Below are 25901 nucleotides of genomic sequence, written 5' to 3'. Positions count from 1 at the left end.
GAGGTCCCGATGGCGAGTGTGGCCACAAATAGGAGGAGGTCCGAGTACTTTTGGTTGCAGCGAGGGACGAGACAGGGGTGTCCCTTATCCCCCCTGCTCTTCGCACTGGCGATTGAACCCCTGGCTATGGCACTGAGGGAGTCAAGGAACTGGAGGGGGTTGGTGCGGGGTGGGGAGGAGCACAGGGTGTCACTTTATGCGGACGACCTGCTGCTGTGTGTGGCGGACCCAGTGGGAGGAATGCCGGATGTAATGAGGATTTTTAGGGAATTCGGGGACTTTTGGGGGTACAAGCTCAACATGGGGAAGAGCGAGCTGTTCGTAGTTCAGCTAGGGGACCAGGAGAGGGGGATTGACGCGCTCCCACTAAAAAAGGCAGAGAGGAGCTTCAGGTATCTGGGAGTCCAGGTGGCCAGGAGCTGGGGGGCCCTGCATAGGCTTAATTTTACAAGGAAGGTGGAGCAAATGGAGGAGGAGTTCAAGAGGTGGGATGCGTTGCCGCTGTCCTTGGTGGGTAGGGTGCAGTCAATCAAAATGACGGTTCTCCCAAGGTTTTCGTTCCTGTTCCACTGCCTCCCCGTGTTTATCCCGAAGGCTTATTTCAGGCGGGTTAACAGGAGTATAATGGGGTTTGTGTGGGCGCAAGAGACTCCGAGAGTGAGAAGGGTGTTCCTGGAGCGGAGTAGAGATAGGGGGGGACTGGCGCTGCCCAACCTCTGTGGATACTACTGGGCCGCCAATGCGCCGATGGTGCGCACGTGGGTGATGGAGGGGGAGGGGGCTTCATGGAAGAGGCTGGAGACGGCGTCTTGTGTGGATACCAGTATGGGGGAGCTGGCAACGGCGCCGCTGCCGCTCCCTCCAAGGAGTTTTACCACGGGCCCGGTGGTGGTGGCTGCCGTCAAAATTTGGGAGCAGTGGAGACGGCACGGGGGGAAGTGGGGGCCTCGGCGGGGACCCCATTACAGGGGAACCACCGGTTCGCCCCAGGAAGAACAGGTGGAGGGTTTGCAGGGTGGCACAGGGCAGGGATACGAAAGTTGGGGGGACCTGTTTGTGGACAGGAAGTTCGCGAGCCTGGCTGAGCTGGAGGAGAAGTACGGGCTCCACCGGGGAACACCTTCAGGTAATTACAGGTAAGGGCGTTTGTCAGACGGCAGGTGGCGGAATTCCCGCGGCTATGGCCACACACAGTACAGGACAGGGTGCTCTCGGGGGGGTGAGTGGGAGTGGGGAAGATCTCGGAAACTTACCAGGTGATGCAGGAGGATGAGGAGGCCTCGGTGGTGGAGGTAAAAGGTAAGTGGGAGGAGGAGTTGGGAGAGGAAATTGAGGAAGGGATGTGGGCAGATGCCCTGGGGAGGGTGAACTCTTCCTCATCGTGCGCGAGGCTCAGTCTCATACAGTTTAAGGTGCTGCAGAGGACACACATGACCGGGACAAGGATGAGCCGGTTTTTTGGGGTGAGGACAGGTGTGTTAGGTGCTCAGGGAGCCCGGCAAATCACACCCATATGTTCTGGGCATGCCCAGCGCTGGAGGAATTTTGGAAGGGCGTAGCGAGGACGGTGTCGAGGGTGGTAGGATCCAGGGTCAAACTGGGCTGGAGGCTCGCAATATTTGGGGTGGCAGAGGAGCCGGGAGTGCAGGAGGTGAAAGAGGCCAGAATTCTGGCCTTTGCGTCCCTGGTAGCCCGGTGAAGGATTCTTCTTCAGTGGAAGGATGCGAGGCCCCCCAAGCGTGGAATCCTGGATCAACGATATGGCGGGGTTTATTAAGTTGGAGAGGGTGTAATTCGCCTTGAGAGGGTCTGTGCAAGGGTTCTTCAGGCGGTGGCAACCGTTCCTAGACTTTATAGCGGGGCGTTAGGAGGTGGTCAGCAGCTTAATGGGGGGGTTGTATATTGGGGGAATTCATAATGTAGTTGTAAGATGTTAATTTATGTGTTCTTTGTTTCTCTTTTTCTTTTTTCTGTTGAAAATATGTAAAAATTTGAATAAAAACATTTCTAAAAAAAAAGATTATTATTATGTAGAGCTGTTATCTGACATTGAGTTTTGCGGGAAGATCTGTAGATCCATGGAGTTCAGAACCCTCCTCCATGGAGATCGAGCCCTCCCCCTCAAGGATATTGGGCCCCAGACGGAGATCAGGAGCCTCCCAAGGAAACCGGGACCCTCTCAAGGGGATTGGGACAACCCAAGTAGTTCGGGACCCCCTCCATGGAGATTGGAACCCCCGAGCGGACAAGGGGAACACCTGCCAAACCCCACAAGCAGAAGGCAACCCCGCCCCCAATTACAGAAATCCTTTCTTGGTGTGAATCTGATCACGTCACTGATCGGTGGTGGTGGTGGGGGGGGGGGGGGGGGGGGGGGGGGGGGGGGGGGATATCGCAAACTGAGATTTTGCCAATGCAAATCCCATTATGCCACTGTTACAAGATTTAGCGGCCATAATGTAATTTGCACCCACGGTGAACCCGCTAAATCCCACACAATATATTTGTTTAGTTTCTCTGCCATTTCCTCATTCCCCATTATAAATTTTCCTGACATGGTTTGTAATGGACCCATATTTGTTTTTGGTAATCTTTTCTTTTTACAGACCTAGAGAAGCTTTTACTATTCGTTCATACGTTTCTCGCTAGTTTACCCTCATATTCTATTTTACATTTCAATCATTTTCTTGGTCCTCCTTTGCAGAATTGTAAAATGTTCCCAATTTTCTTGGCAAATTTATACGCTTCGTTCTTTGATCTAATACAATCCTTGGCCAGGAGTCTCCGTTGTGAGTCCGCCCTGCTACCGCTGCTAGCGAGGACAGATAATTTGGCGCTCAGCCAAAACTCCGATTCACTGCACTTTCCTTGCTGGGTTTTTGAGCATTAAAGGAAAATATTTTTGAAGTAAATTAGGTATTAGTTCTTGAAATGTTAGCCATTGAGTGTCTTCAACCATGTCTATTAATTTGGTTTCCCAAAGCCAATTTGTCCCTCATACAAGACATTTGTTTCATTTTGTACCGCATCAGGTCTCGAGTCTGTTAGCAGGTCAGTACACCTTTGTATGCAAAGGACGCCTATGCAGATCAAAGTTTAGTTACCCTGGGAATCAACGAGGGTAAAGTCACATGTGTCAAAGCCATTGATGCATTGGAGACATATTTCAATCTCTAATTGTTGAACACGCAAAGTTTAATAAATGCACCCAGAGGAAGAGGGAAAGCATCTGTACATTTATTAATAATTTCTACCAATTAGCAGAAGGCCGTGAGTATGGTAATCTGAAAGAGGATCTAATTTGAAACAAAATAGTTGTTGGAGTAATGGATGCAACATTATCAAATATGTCCTTGGAAGACTTGATTCTGGCAAAATTAAGAAGGCATGCTGAGATCAGGGGGCAGAACGTTCCCAAAGAAATCGCTACATTTAAGTTTGTCACACAGAGGGAAAATAGAGAAAAGAAGGCACGTACGGCATGAAAAGCAATTAATGGCGGCAGCCCAGGCTAGTTGTTGCTGATGCCAGTGAGAGAGGCATAGGAACAGGAACTGTCATGCCAAAGTCAATTCCATTGGTGCAAAGAAATTGGGGCATTTTCAGGTAAACAGGAAGAACACTCAAAAAGATTTTTTAGAAGGAAACAGAGTCCAGGCAGCAGAAGGTTCACAAAATATTGAGTTACCCTTCTTAGTGAAGATTACAGAAAGTGGAAACTATTGGAGTGCAGAGAGATCCTGGTAGAAGGTCACAGGACACCCTTTAAATTAGCTACTGGAGCAGCAGTTTCAGTTCTTCCAGAAAGATGTTGAACCACGGTTTTGTTTAACCACCTTGCAAAAAGCTACACAGACCAGGAGGCACATGACTTACTGGTCTGGGAGAACCAACAGTCTACTTTAACAGAGAGAAATTAATGACTGAAGTACTGTATATCATTCAAGTTCAGAGTTGTTCGTTTTTAAGTAGAAAGGCATACAAGAATGTGTAGGCCACTCGGCCCCTCGATCCTGCTCCGCCATTCAATTAGATCATGGCTGATCTGATTGTAACCTCAACCCCACATTCCTGCCGACTCCCCGATAACCTTTCACCCCCTTGTTAATCAAGAATCTGTCTAGTTCTGCCTTAAAAATATTCAAATACTCGACTTCCACTGACTTTGGAGAAAGAGAATTTCAGAGACTCACAGTTCTATGAGAGAAAAAAGGTTTCTCCTTATCTCTGTCTTAATTTTAAACAGTAACCCATAGTTCTAGATACTCCCACAAGAAGAAACATCCACATCCATCCTGTTAATACCCCTCAGTGATCAAGTCACCACTTACTCTTCTAAAAGGTGAATATAAACCTAACCTCTGCAACCTTTCCTCATAAGACCACCCGTCCATTCCTGGTATCAGTTCAGTAAACCTTCTCTGAACTGTTTCTAACACATTTACATCTTCCCTTATACAAGTATGAAAATGAAATGAATGAAAATCGCTTATTGTCACAAGTAGGCTTCAAATCAAGTTACTGTGAAAAGCCCCTAGTCGCCACATTACGGCGCCTTTTCGGGGAGGCTGTTACGGGAATCAAACAAGGCAGGCTGCTGGCCTGCCTTGGTCTGCTTTCAAAGCCAGCGATTTAGCCCTGTGCTAAACAGCCCCTAAACAGTAGACCAATACTGTACATAATACTCCAGATGTGGTCTCACCAATGCCCAACCTTCCTACTTTTGTGTTCAATCTCCCTCGCAATAAAGGAATTCAATCTAATCTGCAGAATAGAAGAAATAAAGAATGGTGAAGGTCAATCAGTAGACTTTAGTATAGAATTTCCAAAGTTATTTACAGAATTGGGAAAGTTAAAATGCTTTTTAACAGGCTTAAGACGCTTAATTGCACCTAGAAAGGTTTCACACCTATTTTTCCAAAGGTAAAGAAAGGGATTAATTCAATGTTAAGACAAGGAATCATTTCACCCATTAAAGAGCCAATCAGTTGGTGCTCAACAACTCAATAAAGCTATGAAAAGTGAAGTCCATCCAATGATATCAGTAGATGAGGGTTTAGAAAAACCTGGGGGGATCTCAATATAAGGATAACAGTGGATTCTGACAAATACCACTAGGAGTCCAAACTCGTCACAACTTTCAGAACATCATTTGGAAGATTTTGCTTTAACAGGTCACCCTTTTTCACAAAACTGCCGATTCACTCTATTTTTAATTTTTTAATTTTAGAGTACTCAATTATTTTTTTTCCAATTAAGGGGCAATTTAGCGTAGCCAATCCAACTACCCTGCACATATTTGGGTTGTTGGGGTGAAACCCACGCAGACACGGGGAGAATGTGCAAACTCCACAGACAGTGACCCAGGGCCGGGATCGAACCTGGCACCTCAGCGCCGTGAGGCAGCAGTGCTAACCACTGTGCCACCGTGCTGCCCACTACTCTACTTATTGATAATCCTACCACCATATTCCTTGTTTTGCTGCTATACATGCTTGTCTGCAGAGACATTTATAGGACAGTAATGCTAGTTTGGCTTCGGTAAAGTCAATTCCATCTGTTGAGCATTAACCTTCTCTAGAATTCAATCCAATGCCACAAAAGCCTCAAATGTGCTTTTCTACATTATCTGTCTGGCCACATCTTGATTGTCTAATCTGTCTTTCCCTAATTGACCCAGCATAGGACAACATTAAGGACAGAAATGTTATTTTATTTTATTTAAGTTAGAATGCCCAATTCAATTTCTCCAATTAAGGGGCAATTTAGCGTGGTCAATCCACCTACCCTGCACATCATTTGAGTTGTGGGGGTGAAACCCACGCAAACACGGGGAGAATGTGCAAACTCCACATGGATAGTGACCCAGAGCCGGGATCGAACCTGGGACCATTGGAAGATTGGGGGGCGCAGTGGGGGGGGGGGGTGGGGTGGGGGAGGAGTGATGAAGTGAGACATAAGATTAAAACATAGAAAAGTAATTAGGACTAAAGCAGGCCATTCAACCAATCATGTTAATGCAGCAACAAAAGAGCTATCCAGCCTACTTTATCTTATTCCTTCATGCGATGTGGGCCAGCATTTATTGCCCCTCCCTAATTTCCCTTGAGCAGGTGGTGGTGAACCGACTTCTAAAGCCGCTGCAGTCCATGCGGTATAGGTGCACCCATAGTGCTGTTAGGCAGGGAATCCCTGGGCTTTGACCCAGTGACAGTGAAGTAATCCTACATTCCAACTCTTAGTGTATTGCCCTGCAGGTTACAGCACCTCAAGTGCATATCCAAATTCTCTTTTTAAATGCAATGAGGATTTCAAATGAACTACTACCTTTATTGACCCTCCTTGTTGCCTCCTTGAAAAATTTAGTCAAGTTAGTCATTTGTAACTTTTCCTCACCAAATCCCGCCTGACTGTCCCTGATGACTCAATGCCTTTTTAAGTGATGATTAATATCAGTGGTGTGCAACCTGCGGCTCAGGGGTCACATGCGGCCCATTGAGGTTCTGAGTGCAGCCCAAGAGGCGTTTTGTTGACCGTTGTCTACACACAGGGGCCGGGATTCTCCGAGCCCCCGCGCCACAATCGCGCTCAGCGTGGGGGCAGAGAATGGGTGTCAGACCAGCGATCGGGTATGATGATTCTCCGGGGACCGAAGAATTGCCGGCAATCGCGCATGCGATGTCAAAGCGGCGCCGGTCGGGGGCCTTTGAAAGAGGCCCCAGCGGCGATTCTCCGCCGACAACTGGCCGAGTTCCCACCGGCGCAGTTCACTCATGGTTCCACACGGCGGGAGCTCGGAATGGTGGCTGCGGACTCAGTCCGCTGCCGCCCTGCTGGGGGGCGGGGGATCTGTCAGCGAGGGGGGCCTCCATGACAGCCAGGCTCGCGATCAGGGGCCACCGATCAGTGGGCATGTGCGATCTTGGGGGGGATATATTGTTGGGGCCGTCCCGCGGTGTGGGTCCGCCATGTTGTGCGGACCTGCGGCCGGAAGTGCAGGGCATCATATCGGCAGTCTGAGCTGCGAGGAACACTCCGGGGCCCTGCTAGCCCCCTACAAAATGGAGAATCACTCTGGACTTTCTCCAGGAAAGTCCAGAATGATTCGCGCCTGTTTTCTCGCGGGCGTGGGGACAGAGCCCCATTATCAGAGAATTCCGCCCAGGGTTGCCACATTCTGCCGATTTCCGTCACGTATTTTTTTCATACCAAATTTACTAAAATGATACGTATGTAAAGCAAGGGTAAGTGAAGTGAGGTGCGTGCTGATTGTACACAACATTGACTGTACGCTCTCTCTCCATTCAAAGCATAAATATTTATTTTGTTTTTACCATTTGAAATTGAAGACAGTTCTAATAATATATAAATGATTAAGCATTTTCAAGAACTCATTATAAAATATTCAGCATATGTTAAATATATTTTATCTTATTCATGGGGTCATGGTTAGTGACCTAGCCTGATTTCAATTTTGCGGCTAACAGAGATCAAGGAGGGCCTAATCACAAGCCTAGGTTGCCTATCACTGATCTATACTGTCTCTCGGGACTTCCGGTGACGGCGGGCAGGAGGTAGCCACGCGTTGGAGGGCTCCCGTTCGGGAACGGCATTGTCGGGGAGTAACGCCCGGTCCTAGGGCCAGCGACGGCAGTAAAATTCGGGAGACAGCGCACAGAGAAGAAGGATGTCAAAAAACAGCAATAAAACGGCCGTGAAAAAAGCGGCTGAAAGTCCGTTGGGGAGTGGAAAGGTCACCGAGGGGTCAGCAAAGAAAATGGAGGCTGGAGCACCAGGGGAGGCCGCAGTGCTTACGGCTGAAGAAATAACTAAGGTGATGGCTGAGGAATTCGAAAAGCAGTTGGCGCAGATTGCGAAATGCATGGAGACGGTGAGGAAGGAATGAGGGAGGTTTTGAGTGCGCTGGTGGAGGAGGCGGTTTCCCCGGTGATGACGGCGGTGGAGAGCGAAGTGGCGGAGGTGCGAGAGCAAGGGGAGGCGCTGAAGGAAGTGGAGGAGACGTTATTGCAGCACGGTGATCAACTTGCCTCGAAGGGGAAGGCGATGCGGAAGGTGATGAACACTAACAAGGATCTGCGAGGAAAATGGAAGACCTGGAAAACAAATCCAGGCGACAGACTTTGAGAATTGTGGGGCTGCCCGAAGGAGTTGAAGGACCGGAGCCGACTGAGTATTTTGCCGCGAAACTATTGGGGGAGGGGGAGGATCCCTCCTGATATGAACTGGATCGGGCTCATCGGTCGTGGAGGCCTGTACCAAAGGCGAGTGAGCCGCCAAGGGTAGTGACTCTGTGCTTCCGTAGGTACAGTGTGAAGGAGAAGGTCCTGAGCAGGGCCAAGCAGAAGCGGGTGGTGCAGTGGGCTGGAGCTGGTATCCGTGTATCCCAGGACTTTACGGTGGAGCTGGCGAGGAGGCGGGCTGCCTTCAACCGGGTGAAGAGGGCACTGTACACTAGCAAGGTGCAGTGCGGCATTGTATATCCAGTGAAGCTGAGGGTGACTTATAAGCTCAGGGACTTTTATTTTGGAACGGGGGCCTTTGAAAGAGGCCCCAGCAGCGGAGGAGTTTGCGAAGGCAGAAGGACTGTGGCAGAACTGACAAATTGAGGAATGGCCATGTGCCGATGTAACCTCATGACTGTATTTTCTTCTTTTTTGTATCACTGTGCGCGGGTGTAGAGGCTAAAGGAGCCAATGTTGTATATATTTGGACAAGGGAAGGGATGGGACTTTCACTCGAAATGAGGGCTCTTTCGGGTGCAGGTGGATATGCAGGGTTTGTGTGCTAAAAGGGGATCTTTGGGCTTTCCAAGGCAAGGGGGAAAGGGACCCGGGCGGGGGCCTCCACGCTGGCCGGTTTAAGCCGGCCAGTGAATGGGAGTGAGGTGGGGGGAGGGGCTGCGGCCATCGGAGCCTGGCAGAACAGGGTCCGAGTGGTCTAGCCGGGGTGGAAAGTTGGGGGGAAAGAACCGAGGTTGGGAGGAGGAGTTTTACAAGAGGCAGTGGACGGGAGGAGCTGGAGACTTGGGGGGGGGGGGGGTACAACTCTGGGGTATCATGTACGGTACTCTCTCAGAGGCTGGACGGCATTGGTTGGGGGGGGTGGGTGGGGGGGTGGGGAGCTGTGTAGATTAAGGGTGACTACAGGTAATCCCTGATTCCTTTTTGTCATTTGTTTATGTAAACATGCAGGTTGAGGTTTGGGGGTTGGTGGGCGGATGGGATCGTTGTTATTATGGGGATTGACATATCTTGCTGATTATTGTTTATTGCTGATGGGTGTAAATGTGGGAGAAAATGTGAAAAAGGAGAATTTAAAAAAATTAAAATATACTGTCTCTCAAATTCCTGTCCAATAATTTTCTCACCACAAAATTTAGGCTGGCTGACCTGAAATCATTTGGGCTATTCCTTCTTTTTACAATGTTAGCACTAATGCTGCAGCCATAGATCTTTGCGAAATGGTGGTCAAAACATCTACTATTTCTTCCCTTACTTACCTTGGCAGCCTGGGATACATCTCACCTGATCCGAATGTTTTAACCACGTTTCAGATTGCTAAAAGTCGGAATATTTTCCCCCTCATTATGTTTACCCAATCCAGTATTTTGCACTCTTCCCCCTTAACTACAATGTTGGCTCCACCCACCCCTTTTATTAAAGCAGATGCAGAGCATTCATTCAGACCAAACGCAAGTCCTCCACATGCAAGCTACCTTAATGGCCTCAAATAGACCTTATTCATTCCTTTGTTACCCTCTTGTACACTATGCATTTATAAAATGTCTTTCAACTCTCCTTGATTTTACTTGCCAATATTTTTCCATGCCCTCGCTTTGCTTTCGTAATTTACTTACTTAAATTTCTCCCCTGCAGGTTTCCTGCAGTTTTGAGCTTCTTGCAGCTACGTTTTACCGTATCTTACTCTGTAGCTCTTTGACATTTGAGGGATCTAAATTTGGGAGCCTCACCCTTTTTCTTTGTGGAAACATATTTTTCATGAGCTTTGTTTCCTCCTTGAATGCCTCCCACTGCTCTGACACTGATCTACTTTCACGTAATTGTTTCCATTTTCCATTTTTGTCAAATCACATCTCGGCTTAGTAACATTGATCTATCCCCAATTCAAAACCCGCACTAATATAATGTAGAAGGGTCAGTGGGCTTAAATCGTTAACTATGTTTCTCTCTCCACAGATGCTGTCAGACCCGCTGAGCTAATCCAGCATTTTCTGTTTTTATTTCTTTTTCATAACTATTCGACATCTAATTGAATTACGGTCACTATTCCTCAAGTCCTGTCCCACCTATACCCCTTTCACCTTCTGGCTTCGTTCCTGAAAACTAAGTTCAGAAGTCCCCTGTGGTAGTCACCACTGTTGTATTATATTGTATATACTGCACTGCATACAAGGGTATTACGGTAAGGCTCCTGTACTACAAGTACGGGGGTAGATCCCTGCCTGCTGGCTCCGCCCAGTAGGCGGAGTATAAATGTGTGCGCTCTCCGAACTGCAGCCATTTTGGCAGCAGCTGTAGGAGGCCACACATCTCTTTGTAATAAAGCTTTGATTACTCTCTACTCTCGTCTCGTCATAATTGATAGTGCATCATCCCCCTCCTCTTGTTGAGTCAGCTAAGGACTGACTAAGTAGTTAATCCGGAATGCATTTTCAGAACCCTGCACCCTCAATACCTTTCAGACTGACCTTATTTCCATTAATACAGTGGTTAGCACTGCTGCCTCACAGCGCCAGTGACCTGGCTTCAATTCCGGCCTTGAGTGACTGTCTATGTGGAGTTTGCACGTTCGCCCCATATGTGCGTGAGTTTCCTCCGAGTGCTCCGGTTTCCTCCCACAGTCCAAAGATATGCAAGTTAAGTGGATTGGCCAGGCTAAACTACCCCTTAGAGTCCAGGAATGTGCAGGTTAGGTAGGGTTACAGGGATTGAGCGGGGGAGTGAGTCTAGGTAGGGTGCTCTTTCTGAAGGTCGGTGCAGACCCGATGGGCCAAATGGCCTCCTTCTGCACTGTAGAAATTCTATGAATACAAAGATAGCTGAAATCTACTATAACTGCCATGTTATTTCTGAACTTCTCAGAAATCTACCTCCTATTTGCTCCTCTGTCTCCCTCCAATAAGGGGTCTTTTTATACTCCCCAGTGATGTGATTGGCCTTTTAAAAAAAATTTGTTGAACCCCTATGGCTTCAATTGATGCTCCTTTTAGCATATCAGCCCTCCTCTTGACTGCGATCATTCCCTGAACCAACATGGCAAACTCTTTCATACTCCACTCTGTCCAGTCTGAAAGTCCTGTCACAAGGAATGTTGAGCTCCCATTTCTGCCCTTCTGTTAGGCAATTTTCAGCAATTGCTATAGAATCATACTTCCATGTGTCTGGTTATGCCCTTAGCTCATCTACCGTCTTCACGAGGCTCTTTGCATTGACGTATGCACCAACAAAACCACTAAAACAAACACAGTTGTCTATCCTTTACTTTCCATCGCCATTTACTAATTTTCTGCCTTCCATTTGTTTCTCTTCCATCTTAATCCAAATTAATCAAATCAGCTATGAGCTAATTGAATACCGAAGGAGGCTCAAAGGGCTGAATGGCCTACTCCTGCTCTTATTTCTCATGATCTTTAGATCTTAGCGCAGACAGAATGGGTGAAGAGCAGGCGTGTAGCACAGGAGTTACCTGAGTGGGCCTTGGTCTCCAACTGGCATTCAGTGCTGAATATCAGTGAGGGTAATGATTGCTCTGAAGACTGCAGCCAGAACCAAGGTCTTGCAGCATACTGAGTGGCACAACTGTACAAAGGTGGGGAGGAGAAAGTACAGAAAAACATAAGTGATGGGAGGTTCAATAGCAGGTGGACATTTCTCTGGTTGCAGACCTGACTCCAAGATGGTGTGTTGCCTCCCTGGAGGCAAAGGTGTCACTGAGCTGCTGCCAAACATTCCGACGGGAAACTGTGAACACTCAGAAGTCATGATCCGCATCCGTACCAATGACTCTGGTAGGAAGAGGGATGCGGTCCTGCGGGCAAATTTCAGGGATCTAGGAAATGATTTAAAATGTGGGTCCTGATGACTCCCGCTGCCATGCACTCGTGAGTATAGAAACAGGAGGATAGCGCATCTTAATGTGTAATCAATGTAAAATACTGCAGATTCTGGAGATCTGAAATAAAAACAGCAAATGCTGGAAAACTCGGCAGGTCTGGCAGCATATGTGGAGAGCGAAACGGAGTTAACATTCAATATGACTCTTCTTTGGAACCCTTCCAAAGTTCCAAAGAACAGTCATATTGCAGCTGAATGTGTGGCTTAACAGACGGTACTGGAGGGAAGGCTTTAGATTCCTGGGACACTGGGGGAGTTTTGGGGGAAGTGGTACTTCTGCAAACTGGACAAGTGCATCTTAACCGGCCGGGACCAATATCTTAATGGAGTGGGAACAACACGGAGGATGGAAAGGAAGTAGAAATAGATGCATGTTACTTGTCAGCTGACAGTAATCCACTGCTGGTTTACTCGAAAGTGGAATCCTTCTAGCTCCAGATTTCATTTCATTGCTCCAAGAAACAGTGCTTTAATGTATATTATTAAGAACGAATTAGCTAACTAATGAAACAATGTCTATGGATGAGTTTGAAAACTATTTGTGAACTATTTGAGGCTTCCGTTTTATTTGGAACCCTTCAATGTGCAGTCAGGTTTGAGCTTCAGACAATGTTTCTGCCTACTGCAGGCAAATCCCGAACATGTGCTGCAAAAGGTTACCAAAGGGAAAAGAGAATGCTTGGGAAACATGCATCTAGTTCTCTCAATTGCCTGACAACTCTATCTAATGATAGCTAAGCTACACGCATAGTTTGTGAGGCGGCCGGAACTAAGGGGCCATAATCATGAGATAAGTCCAATACAGAGTTCAGGCGAAACCAGAGTGTGGTTAGAATGTGGAACTCACTACCGCAGGGAGTAATCGAGCTGAGTCGCAGAGATGCATTTAAGGGGAAGTTAGATAACCACATGAGGGAGAAAGGAATGGAAGGATATGTTAATGTTGTTAGATGAAGGGTGGGAGGAAGCTTGTGTAGAGCATAAATACCAGCTTGTGTCTGTTGTGTCAAACAGCCTGTTTGTGTGGTGTAAATGCAATGTAAGAGTACACCCTGAATTAGCTGACCCCAGTGTTCGAATACACAACTGACATTAGCCAGATGGGCTTACTTTGAAGAATGGCCACTGGGACGAAGTATCTAGTGAGAAACCAATGCATCTTAGACCTCTACCTCAACAAGAGTTGACCCCTACAGAAGGGGGGGGGGGGGTTCTGAATCAATGCTGCGGAGTCAATCAGAACAAAAAAAATGAACTCTAAAACCTATTGCGATCCACTATTTTACAGCTACAACCTTTCAAAGTTTGTGTTAATATTAAAAAAATTAAAACCCATCCTTGGTCATCCAGCAGGACATTTTGCTGAAATCAGATGATTGCTGTTATGAAACGGGACAATTGGGGGTCAACGTATTGCAGGTAATTAATGGCTTAAAGTCATTTACTGTCTAAGATGTTAAATAAAGTCATAAAATCATAGCTGTTTACAGCATGGAAACAGGCCCTTCGGCCCAGCTTGTCCATGCCGCCCAGTTTCTATCACTAAGCTAGTCCCACTTGCCTGCATTTGACCCATATCCCCCTATACCTACCCTGTGCATTTAACTGTCTAACTGCTTTTTAAAGGACAAAATTGTACCTGACTCAGCCCGTTGCAGATGCTCACCACCCTCTGTGTGAAGAAATTTCCCCTCTCATCTCTTTTGTATCTCTCTCCTCTCACCTTAAACCTATGCCCTCTAGTTCTAGACTCCTCTATCTTTGGGAAAAGATGTCGACTACCTATGCTCCTCATTATTTTATAGACCTCTATAAGATTACCCCTAAGCCTCCTACGCTCCAGGGGAAAATGTCTCAGCCTATCCAGCCTCTCCTTATAACTCAGACCATGCAGTCCTGGGAGATCTCTTCTGCACTCTTTCTAGTTTAACAATATCCTTCCTATAATAGGGTGACCAGAACTGAACACAGTATTCCATGTGTGGTCTTACCAATATCTTGTACAACTTCAACAAGACATCCCAACTCCTATATTCAATATTCTGACCAATAAAACCTAGCATGCTGAATGCCTTAATTAAGAATGAACCCTCAGCAAGTCTTTTTTCACAGGAGAAACAAACTATTTTAGCAGTAATCATCATGTGGTGTTGAGCATGTATTTACCAACACACGCACATTGCATTGGAATATACTATTCCATATCCCCCTGAACATTTCTGTTCACACAAATGATCCAATCAGCTGTCCAATATTAGTAACCACAATCATTTTTTAAAATAAAATGGAGTAATAGAAAGAGCTAAGCAATGTAGAGTTTGTATTTGTCCCACTCTGGAGCACATACCTGGTTCTGATGGTTCTACCTAAACTGGTACCTGCAGATTACCTGTTACCTTATCAACATTCTAAGTGGTTTCCTTATTTCACTTACTTTCTCCTTCGATCTTGTCGCACACCCTGCACCAGGTGATCTGCCTGGTCTCTAGTTTCACCTGAAAAGTTTTCCTCTCCGGTCGCTGGGACTTTTTCTGATAGTACAAAGTCATGACCGTCCCCAGCTCCAAGTTTCGGACCATCCTGCTGACTTCTGCCTCCATCCTCCCATCTTCCAGCAAAAACCCGTTTGGAAAACCGACCCTGGACACTGACATCTTCAGAGCATCATCCGAGAGGTTCCTTCAAACCCGAGGAAAGCACGCAAAGGCGATTCGGTCGAACGAAAAGCGAAATTTTCAACAACAACAAAAATAACAAATACACGCAATATAATTCGGATTGGCAGAGAAGTCACTTTCCCCCTTTGCCTTGAATTCCCCCCCCCCCCTGTGGATCTATCAGCCTCCTGTTGGCCAGGGACCCTGGGGCTCCCCTTCTCTAATACATCCTCGTACGATTAAAGGTGGAAAGAAAACGCCAGTGGAAATTGCTCCTTTGATGGGATGTTGGAACCTTGCCTGTTTCCTGGATGTCTGGACGTTCTCCTGGCTGTCAAATCCTCGCTTGTACTGGCAGACGCACTGAAGATGGCTGAGTCCTCCTCGAAGTATAGATATCTATGTATCTCCACGCAGACACACAAACATATATATAATATATATATAATATAGAATCCCCTCTCTCTTTTTCTCAGTTTGAGTCCAAGTGGGATGTACGCGGTGGAAAGGCACAGCCGAGCCCAAAGGAAACTGCACATAGACACATAGCCGGAAAGGGATCAGAGACAGGAATCTGAAATATTACAGGCTCCGGGAGGAAGGGGGTGGAAGAGAGAAGAGGAGGGTGGAATAAGTACTGGAAAGAATGAAAGACAGCGACATCTAGAGAGAGAAGGGGGTGAATCAAGATTTGAAGGAAGTGGTTGGAAAGGTATGAAAGAGCAGGGTAGAGGCAAACACGAATATTAAATAGGACAACTATTGGGCACAGAAAATGCTGCACAATCTCAGGCGCTCTGTGGAGAGAGAAGGGAGCTCACGTTTCCAGTCTGGATAACTCTTTCTCAAAACTGGAGAGAACTGGAAATAGGGTCAGATTTATATTGTTGTGGGGGATGTTGGATAGAGGGCATTTGTCCAGAATGGAGGAGGCAGTCAGGGATACTCATGATATAATACTGGCATGGATGCCATATTACAAACAAATGCATCCAACTGCCTTTGGGGTACAGTGACATGCTATGGGGAAGAGGCAATTTGAAATTAAGACTGATGCAGCAGAGGTATGTAATAATATATCCAATATATAAAATGTAACCAAGGAAGAGGTGTCAGCAAAGCAACAGGAACTGAAAAGAGAGATGACAAATGGGGGAAAAACAAAGACATTTCTGTTGTATTCTGTGACCTTGTCCCAGCGATGATTTATACAGAACTGCTGGTGACTTAACTAGAATGATGATTCATTGATTCACACTTGGAATGGTAACAAACTGAATACTATACAGACTAAATTAGTGATTGAGTTTCGTGAACTCTCCTGCAGCTACCCCGTTGTGTGTCTGTCCTGCTGTACGCCTTACTACCAACTACCCAGAGTCAGATGTCGCATGACCTATGTTTGACACCACCAGCTGGTTGGAGGTCACATTGCTAACTAGTACAATATTATACACAGGCATATCACCACATCCCCCTTCCTTTGGAGATGTTAACATTTATATACAGAGCATGATTGGTATAGTTATTTTACAAATGTGGCCTATGTATAAACAGATTTAACTATGCGTTCATTGACATGATATGCCTGCTCAGGGTGTCCCTTCTGCACAGCTCATTGTGCCTCTCCAGCCAGATCACCCCGCTGATCGTCTGGGCTCTTGTCAGCTTTCTGGAAGACTGGTTGCTTCGCCAGTCTTTTGCGCTATATTTTTGACGCAATGCTTTTTGAAGGCTGGTATCCTTGCTGGCCACGCCTGCATCACCAGCTTTTTCCATATCCTTATGCGATGCTTTTTGCTGCTGCATTGTGTACTCTCTGGCCTGTCGGCCACATTGTCGACGCCTTCTTGCTTGGTGTCAACAGGGGGACCCACTGTATCTTTCACTCTCCTCTCTTTCTCTTCATTTTTTTGTTTTGAGGATGTTTTTGTGACTGATCCTCCTTGTTTCCTTGGGTTTGGTGACCCTCATCTGGCCGCTGGACTCCGCTATAGGATTAGCAGTGTGTGGATCGTCTGTTGAGGTGTCTCATGTTGGCATGCTTCCGAGGGACTGTGCAGTCGTGGTTAAATCTGCACTTTCAATGGGTGGCTGCAGAGCCTCGCACTCTGGTGTTTGGGGTGAATCCCTCTAACTCATCTTCCGATGGAGTGGCCTTGATCGCTGGGGAGTCCAGTGCTGGAAACATTTCATGGACCTGAGATAACTCACCATATGCCTCTGGAGCCAGCTTCTCTAAGGTGGGAATTATATCTTCCGTGACTAACTTGTTCGCAGCTGAGTTGTGTGCCGCAAAGTGTCTGCTGCTGCAATCTCACTTTCCATCTCTGCATGTGCCATCTCCGAGCTTTCGCACTTCTTGGTGTCCTGCACAGCCTGGGCATCCGTTGTGATCACCTCATCACTCCCACGGAACAATCTTACCAGCGTTTTATCGTCGTCCTCATTTGGTTCACTTTCTTTGTCATATTCATGGTCTTCGTAAATATCCTCGTAGTCCTCATCATCGGAGTCAATATCATCGTACTCAGCATCGTTGTCTTCCGTGAAGTATAACACTGCTCGTGGAATTATGTGTTCATGCAGGAACTGACCTATTTTCAAATCAGCAGCAAATCACGTTGCAGAGCTTCCATCTAACACTCCATACTCTGGAACCTCAGGAGGAGTGAAGAAATTGAAAAAAGAGATATTTAGTACAGTTTTCGTGACTGCTTTATGACTAGGCGGATCCTTATGCGACTGCTTCATTCTAATGGTTTTCATTGTGACATATTTTCCTTTCTTCCAGTCGGTGTGGTAGCCTGTACATCCCGTGATTGCAAAAACAAAGAAGCCTGGTCTACCAGGCCGTGACTCCATCTGGTATGTCTTTTCAGTGCCTCATTTGTGAAGTACTAATTTGATTCAAACTTGAACTCCAGAGTGAAACTCATTTGCTGTGCGGGATCCGAGAATTTTATGGCAACATCTTGTAAATGGTGCAGGATGGGCTCATCATGCTCCTGTATCATGTCACTGAGCATATCCTCATTTTCGAAGACCGCTAGCCAGAATTCTACAGTGTCCTTTGGATCCTCAATCTCTGTCTCTGGTTGATCTTCCTCCACTTTTACTATCGCTCGTATCTCATCTGATAATTTCGCCACTGTGTCAAGTTGCGAGTCGCAGTAATCTTTTGTGGCCTTGCAGACTGGTACGTACAGCCGCTAGGCTCAGGACCTCATATGCATCCGCCCCTTGTATAGGCTCATGTTTCATGTCCACAATGGAAGATGGTACGATGTTGTCTTCTGTTGTGGACCCATGCTTCGAGTTCACATTTCCCCAGTGTCTCAAACCCATTTCCACTGTAGTCTATCAGCAGTCATGGTTGCTTTACGATTTTTGGCGGAACTCGCAGGCCGTGCAAATCGCACACACTGAGCGCACACACATCGCGCTCCCATGTCGAGTTTGTATTATACCAGTGTATCGTTTAGCATTACTGGAATGGTCCATCTGTTTTTCAAAATAATAATAATCTTTATTATCACAAGTAGGGCTACATTAACACTGCAATGAAGTTACCGTGAAAAGCCCCTCGTCGCCACATTCCGGCGCCTGTTCGGGTACACGGAGGGAGAATTCAGAATGTCCAAATTATCTAAGAGCACGTCTTTCAGGATTTGTGGGAGGAAACTGGAGCACCTGGAGGTGCTCTGGTTTCCCCCCACAGTCTAAAGACGTGCAGGTATGATGGATTGGCTATGCTAAATGTCCCCTTCGCGTTCAAAAAGGTTAGGAGGGGTTATTGGGTTAGGGGGATAGGGTAGAAGTGAGGGCTTAAGTATGTTCTATGTTCTATGTTTGTTGCGTTGAGTCGCCAATGGCTGTAGTTCACCAGGTTGGGGGAAGAATCTTCTCTGTTTCATTCTCTGGAGTACCAACAGCGAGGTTCACTTGTGATATTTAAAATCAGGAAACAGGTGCCGTGGCTGCTGAGGGGGAGAGAGGAGGTAAGACATTTTCCCAAAGGCACAGCTGTGGACTGGCAGTCCTGCAACTGACTGGGAGGTTGGGGAGAAGTGGGGGGGTGACTGCCAGGTCCAAGGGGAGTAGCTGGAGGCGACTAGGGGATGTGCCGTGGGGTCGGAGTTTCCCTCCAGGACCGGGATGTCCAGGCACAGATAGCCATTGCCGCAGCCTGCAAGGCAGCCATCCGGCGCACCCCACTGTGGGCTGTGGTGGTGCAGAGTGTTATCGGCCGCCCCCACCCCCAGCCACAACCGGGCACCACCCTGCTGGCAGTTGGAATGTTGGTTAATAGGTGTTTATTGTGATATTTACAAGTATTGTTCCCTAGCCCCTATCGCTAACTTATGTGATCCTGCAAGACAAAAGACAAGACACATGGTTAGATCGTGGGTGGGTGGGGTGGGCTGCACGTGCATGTAGGGTCATCGTAATTCATTGGGAGCTTGTTTGCATCCTGATGCCAACCTCAGCCTCATTGACTGCCCACTCTCCAACCTCACTGACCCGGTCCAAAGCCCTCTGCTCTGCGATGGGAAGAGGTCGCAGGTCCGGCAGGCCCCGTCAGGGTGGGCCACTTTCTTCTGTGGGATAGATAACGCACGGTGTGAGACACTCAGATGCGGGCAGCACAGAGTGTCTACGCCTAGTGGCCTGAGGGTACAAGGCACCCTGCCATGATGAGTGGTATGGGTGTCAGCACATGGTGCAGGGTGAGGTGCGTGCAGACTGCTGGCAGGTGGGGCTGGGGTTCGATCGCCCTCTAGGTGGAATATGGGTGTGTTGGTGCTCCCGGTCTCTGCCACCTGTACCCAGGCCCGGTTGACATCCACGGATGGCAGCCTCCTTCCTGCCCCGGGGAACAGGATATGCCACCTCTTCTCCACGGGACCCAGCAGTGTCTTGATCTCGGCATCAGCGAATCTTGGTGCCGCTGTTCCTTGCTGCAATTGCAGTCCTCCCATCATTAATCCTCTATCATTCCCCCTGAGAGCAATAGTGACAAAGCAAAACGTCCCCTCACTGTTAACCCGTGTGCCTCCTCCTCGCTTCCTCTTTCTACCTCTCCTTCCTATCTGTACTCTTCAATTACAGGACCTAAACAGAATAAGTTTTTCAATCCTGCTTCCATTTTGCACTGACTACAGCTCCTTGTGTACAGTTCCTTTAAAATGGCTGTCTCGCAAGGTGAGCCAAGGAGGATGGAGGAGCTGGAGACCTTAGCAGAGGTATCTATTATCCAAGGTGGTGCATCTGAGGACAAGTTTCTCGATTTTACATGGGAAGTGAAATCACAATATGGGAGGATGGTGATGTTTATGGCTGATTTTGAGTTTATCTGAATGATTTGATTGTGTGCTAATTGTACTATTAATTCAGGTAGGTGAGGAATTGTCGTAACTGCTGCATCTTCAATATAAGTGAGAGAATTTTGATTTTATGTGGCTTGATTGGTATTTCCTACTTTTATATTCCCCCAGTACAGGCACAGAGAAGAAAAATGATGAACCTGAAAGACTGATCTTTTTGTCATGTGAGAGTATCTTTAAGAAATGGGCGTTTATCAAATAGCTGTAGTGATGTCAGAGTGTGGGTGGAGAGCTGGGCTGTCTGTCTATATTTACTTTCGTTTTTGAGGTGGCAGCTACAGTGTGTGTTTGGTTTTGTTTTCAGAGTTGGAGCTGTATCCAGCCAAATAAGGTGTCATTTTGATCTGTCTGTATGAAAAGAATGCCTTGCTAATTTAAAAGTGATAACTGCTCTCAGTAGAGAATTTAAACCTGCTGTCTTTGTTAAAGAGGGTATTTGTCTCACGGGTGTTTCTAGGAAAGATTAAGGGTTACTTATAGAGTACTGTATTCTTTGGGGGAAGTATTTGAGTTGATAGTTGCTAAGATGTTTACTGTGTGTTTATAAAATGTTAACTGGATTCATATAATAAACATTGTTTTGTATTAAAAGTACTTTAGCTCTCTGTTGCATCGCACCTGTAGAGTGGGCCCTTGTGCTCCCCATAACCAAAATCTATTAAAAGTTGTGGGTCAGGTGAACTCCATGATACACTGTGGGGTTTTCTAAACCCTGGCCCATAATATTTTTATTAGACTATTTATATTGTATGAACAGTTGAGTTAATATTGTATGGTGTATACAGACTGATGTCTAATATTAGATAAACCAATTGAATTCCTTGATTAAATTCAACTCATTCTGAGATGTTCTTTTGTAAACCGAACAAATGTTTTTTAAAAGCTCAGGAGACCCGAGAACGTAAACTCAAATGAAGTTTAATTCAACAACAAAAGCAAAGGCTGCAGCGTGGCTTACAGTCCAAAGGTCCCAACTGGTCCTACCAATCGCACCTGTCCTAGTCCGGGCCGTCTTTTATAAGGCGATTTTATGAGCTCCAAGTGGCAGGCCTCGGCCTAATAGCGGGGGAGCTCATGTTCCATGAGTCCCATAGGGAGATTAATTGGGATGTCCCTTGGGTCACATGCGGATTATTACACTTTTCAATTGAATTCTAGATGGAACTCACTTCTGGGTATAGTATATTATATATATAAATCACCTGAACTCTTTGAATAGATCCTAGCCTTTAACTTAGTCCCAGGTGTCCATTATTTCCGTCAAAAACACAATTGAATTCCTCAATGAGATTCTCGTCTCTACCTCATAGTTGGTATTCTTGATTCTGTATATAATTTCGGCCCACGATTAGATTGCAGTATATTCATTCGCTCTGCCAAGCTTATTTTTGTGGCGTACACGGAGTAGAAACGCTGATGGTTTTACTTTTCACTGTCAAGTATTTGGATGCTGAAGGCAATTGTAGCACTTCTACTTTGTTTTCCCTTTTCTCTCCTGCTCTTTTCAGCCTCAATGGTGTTCTTCTTTGTGGACTTGGATATTTGCCAAAGTTTTCCAATATTAAGAAAACCCATAATCTTTGCCAGCTATCTGATTCCTGTTTTGCAGTCCAAACCTGCAATGTGAAGACTCCATTACTTAATCCTGTCAGATTATTTTTTGTAGATGTTACATGGCCCAAAGTAGATTTAAAAGAGGTACGAACTGTTTCTAAACTGGTTTTTAGGGTTTTTTTGCACCTAGACTGCAGCTTAATTTATTCATCACTTCTCAGACAATGGTAGGGTGTTTGCATGTGCTTGGTTAATCAGTTAAAAGCACTGCATGCTTTCAATGGTAGTGTGACTAATATTTTATTACCACCACCAACTTATAAGTATTTATATTTTACGCCTTTTGTGCCTTTTAAACTTCCCCCCTGGAATGTTGGGAAGAATGGTTAGGATGGCCTTGAACTGTTTGGGTTTTGAAATGGAACATTATTACATGTCCTATCTGGCTTTCATTAGTCATGTAATCTTTCTAAGCTGCCATTTTGCAACAGTTCAATAAAGACCTCATGCTGGGAAAACACTAAGAACCACTGCTGTTTTTGAACATGACACCTGCTGGAGAAGCAAAGAAAAAATGGAGTTTTGAAACCTTGGAAATTCTGTAGACAAGCCACAGTTCAGAAGGCACACAGGAATCTTCAAATCTGCTCAAAGCTGCTGAAAAAGGACAAGGAGAAGCAAACACAAACAAAAGGCTGCAGGTAAAACACTGGGTGAGTTAACATGGCTGTAAACTGCCTCCCCCACCCAGCTTCAATCAATATGAAAGACAATATGCAGCAAAACAGGCAGTTTTTGCACTTGCAATGGCAATACCACAAGCTTGCAACAGATTTAATTAACAAGCCAGAGCCAATACGAATAGCCACACTTCTAACAGTGCTGCAGAGGGACTGCTACAAATTGTATTTCACCCTAAATCTAACCAATGAACAAAGAAACCAGACAGAAGAGATTTTGAAAACGGCTAAACACATGCTTTGCACCCCAAGTGAACATTATTTATGAATGCTATATACTCAAAACGAGAGCTCAAGGTGAAAAGTAGAGCCATTGCTCAGTATATGATGCAGTGACACAGCTTGCAGAATTATGTGAATTTGGGTAAATAAAAGCTGATCTGATTAAGGATGGGATTGTCTCAGACATATGAGACTTCTCAGTGGGACCAAGTCAACGGAAAGTGGAGAAACCCAAGAAAGTGATTGACATGTAGCACAGTGGGCTAAACAGCTGGCTTGTAATGCAGAACAAGGCAGCAGCGCGGGTTCAATTCCCGTACCAGCCTCCCCGAACAGACATCTGAATGTGGCGACTTGGGGCTTTTCACAGTAACTTCATTGAAGCCTACTTGTGACAATAAGCGATTATCATTATTACATATGTAGAAATATGAAGATTGTAAAAAATGAGTTAGAGCACATGTATGGTAGAGCAGACCAGGATATACATTATGCAGAGAGACATTACAGGTCAAAAAAGCAGAACAATTGCAGGCAAAGGGCAGGGTGCAAATATTGCAGGCAATATCATGCAAAGGAAACAAAGGGGGCTGGATTCCCGATCGGTCTGGTCCTACGACCGGAAAGTCTGCCCTGCCCCTGCACTGATTCTCCGTCTGGTGGGGGTTTAGCAGCCACTCAGCGTAAAGCCCCGCTTTAACTGAGGATATGGCCGGAGAATGGCCGGGTCCGTGGCAGCGCATGCGCACAGCAACATGGCGCCAGCCGCACGCGGACCCGGCCTGCCAAAAACCTCCCCCCTGTGGACAGCCTCGCCACCCTTGGACCACCCCCAACCAGTGCCCCGAGCCCCCGCCATAGCACCCCCAGCCCGCGGAACAGCTGCCCCCCCCCCCCCCCGAATGTGGCTGTGCTGGATTCAGTCCGCAGTCTCAGCCACGTGAGGTTCCCGAACGGTATGAGGCCACACGCCCCACGGCATTGGGGACTCGGCCCATCGGGGGCGGAGCATCGGGGGAAGGCCTCAGGTGACGTCCTCAGGCCGCCCATACGGCATGCGCTATAGTCCCCGAGTACGCCATTTTTTAGGGGGTGGAGCATCGCAAAAACGGCGGCACTCCCAATTCCGGCGTAAACTGGCATTCTCCGGCGCCGAACGCAATTTCGGCATCGGCAATCAGAGAATCCCGCCCAGAATTTTCCAGCAGGGGGAAAACAGTTCTTTAACTGAAAGAAGCCAAATCATTTTGTATACAAGTGGCTAGAAAGAAGCAAGGAAGCCTAAACAGATAGCCACTTGAGAGAAATCAGCAGAAGAGCCTGATGAAGCAGCATACACCATACAGCAGGTTGGTGATAAATGGTTTGTGACTGTTACAATGATGACCGCAGAAGGAGAGTGTCAAGTGAACAAGAAATCTCAGATAGACATGTGTGCTTCATGCAACATCACAACTTTGATGGACTTGTGCGAAATAGCTCAACATCGTGAGACAAAAATGAAATCCTTGAAAGTAAGGGTGAGGTTAGATGATATCGCGACATTCATACCGAGAGGATAAATTAACCTGAGAGCCCAATGCAAGAAGGAAGATCTAGAGTTCTGGATCATAGATGGTGTGCACCAACTACTCACCTTAGCTGGAGCAAGTCTGAGGCTTGAGCTGGTAAACCTAAATGTATCACCTGAGATTCACGTGTTACAGCTTACAAAATTATTGACTTCCAAACAGATCCTAGAGGAGGGTTTGTCAAGCTCAGGGTGGCGACCTGCGGGTGGGTTGCAGGCAGGTGTCAGGAGGGTCGCGGAATTCCTGATCGCGGGAAGGAAACGGCTGCAACCGGCTTTTAAGTTGAGAATGCCGGCCGTGATCGGCCTTTGAATACAGACGAAGAGTCTTCACGCCATGCCTCCAGAAGAAAATCAATGTATATAGTAAGAGATGGTCAGTAATCCTCATCAAAGTGGATGATCTATTACTCTATGGGTATGGAAGAAGCCATAGCAGGCCATTATCAGACTTTAGTGTAATTGCAAGAAAGAGCTTGTCAGGTGAACCTAATGCTGAACAAGAAAAGATTGCTATTGGAGATGCCTGAAGTCAAGTACATTGACCTTGTATTGACAGCAAAAGGTCATCGCCTGGACCTTGACAAGGTGAGAGTTGGAGCAGCGATGCAGAGACCAAGAGATCTGAAAGCAGTGCAACAATTTGTTGTATTTCTGAACTATTTAGTAAAACCTTTGTGGAATTTATCACTGGCGTGTGAACCATAATGCACGTTCACTGCCAAACAGGTGCAGCGGTATTGGGACAAAGAACAAGAAGCAGCGTTCATTGAAACCAAACAAAGAACAAAGAAAAGTACAGCACAGGAACTGGCCCTTCGGCCCTGCAAGCCTGCGCCAACCATGCTGCCCGTCTAAACTAAAATCTTCTACACTTCCGGGATCCGGATTCCTCTATTCCCATCCTGTTCATGTATTTGTCAAGATGCCCCTTAAATGTCACTATTGTCCCTGCTTCCACCACCTCCTCCGGCAGCGAGTTCCAGGCACCCACTACCCTCTGCGTAAAACACTTGCCTCAGACATCTACTCTAAACCTTGCCCCTCACACCTTAAACCTATGCCCCCTAGTAATTGACCCCTCTACCCTGGGAAAAAGTCTCTGACTATCCACACTGACTATGCCCCTCATAATTTTGTAGACCTCTATCAGGTCGCCCCTCAACCTCCGTCGTTCCAATGAGAACAAACCGAGTTTATTCAACCTCTCATTATAGCTAATGCCCTCCATACCAGGCAAAATCGTGGTAAATCTCTTCTGCACCCTCTCTAAAGCCTCCACATCATTCTGATAGTGTGGCGACCAGAATTGAACACTATACTCCAAGTGTAGCCGAACTAAGGCTGCAACATGACTTGCCAATTTTTATACTCAATGCCCCGGCCAATGAAGGAAAGCATGCCGTATGCCTTCTTGACTACCTTCTCCACCTGTGTTGCCCCTTTCAGTGACCTGTGGACCTGTACACCTAGACCTCCCTCACTGTTAATACTCTTGAGGGTTCTACCATTCACTGTATATTCCCTACCTGTATTAGACCTTCCAAAATGCATTACTTCACATTTATCCGAATTAAACTCCATCTGCCATCTCTCCGCCCAAGTCTCCAAACAAT

The 25901-nt window shown here is 46.6% G+C and overlaps 1 protein-coding gene across 4 annotated transcripts in view; it reads right to left on the bottom strand.

The window, feature by feature from the left end:
• LOC140385753 (1-phosphatidylinositol 4,5-bisphosphate phosphodiesterase gamma-1-like) overlaps positions 1-14958 on the bottom strand; it is a 439770-nt gene extending 424812 nt beyond the window's left edge. For 3 of the 4 annotated variants that reach the window (XM_072468225.1, XM_072468227.1, XM_072468228.1), the window contains exon 1: positions 14590-14957. In XM_072468225.1, the coding sequence (XP_072324326.1) occupies positions 14590-14809 (220 nt within the window). In that variant the 5' untranslated portion in view covers positions 14810-14957. Of the gene's footprint in view, positions 1-14589 lie in introns of all 4 variants that reach the window. The other variant, XM_072468226.1, reaches the window with a different exon arrangement.
• Positions 14959-25901: the final 10943 nt, after the last annotated feature.

The sequence above is a fragment of the Scyliorhinus torazame genome, chromosome 11 (assembly GCF_047496885.1).
Source record: "Scyliorhinus torazame isolate Kashiwa2021f chromosome 11, sScyTor2.1, whole genome shotgun sequence".
NCBI lineage: Eukaryota > Metazoa > Chordata > Chondrichthyes > Carcharhiniformes > Scyliorhinidae > Scyliorhinus > Scyliorhinus torazame.
The sequence above is the reverse complement of the archived record's forward strand: the minus strand, read 5'-3'. Positions and strand labels throughout refer to the sequence as shown.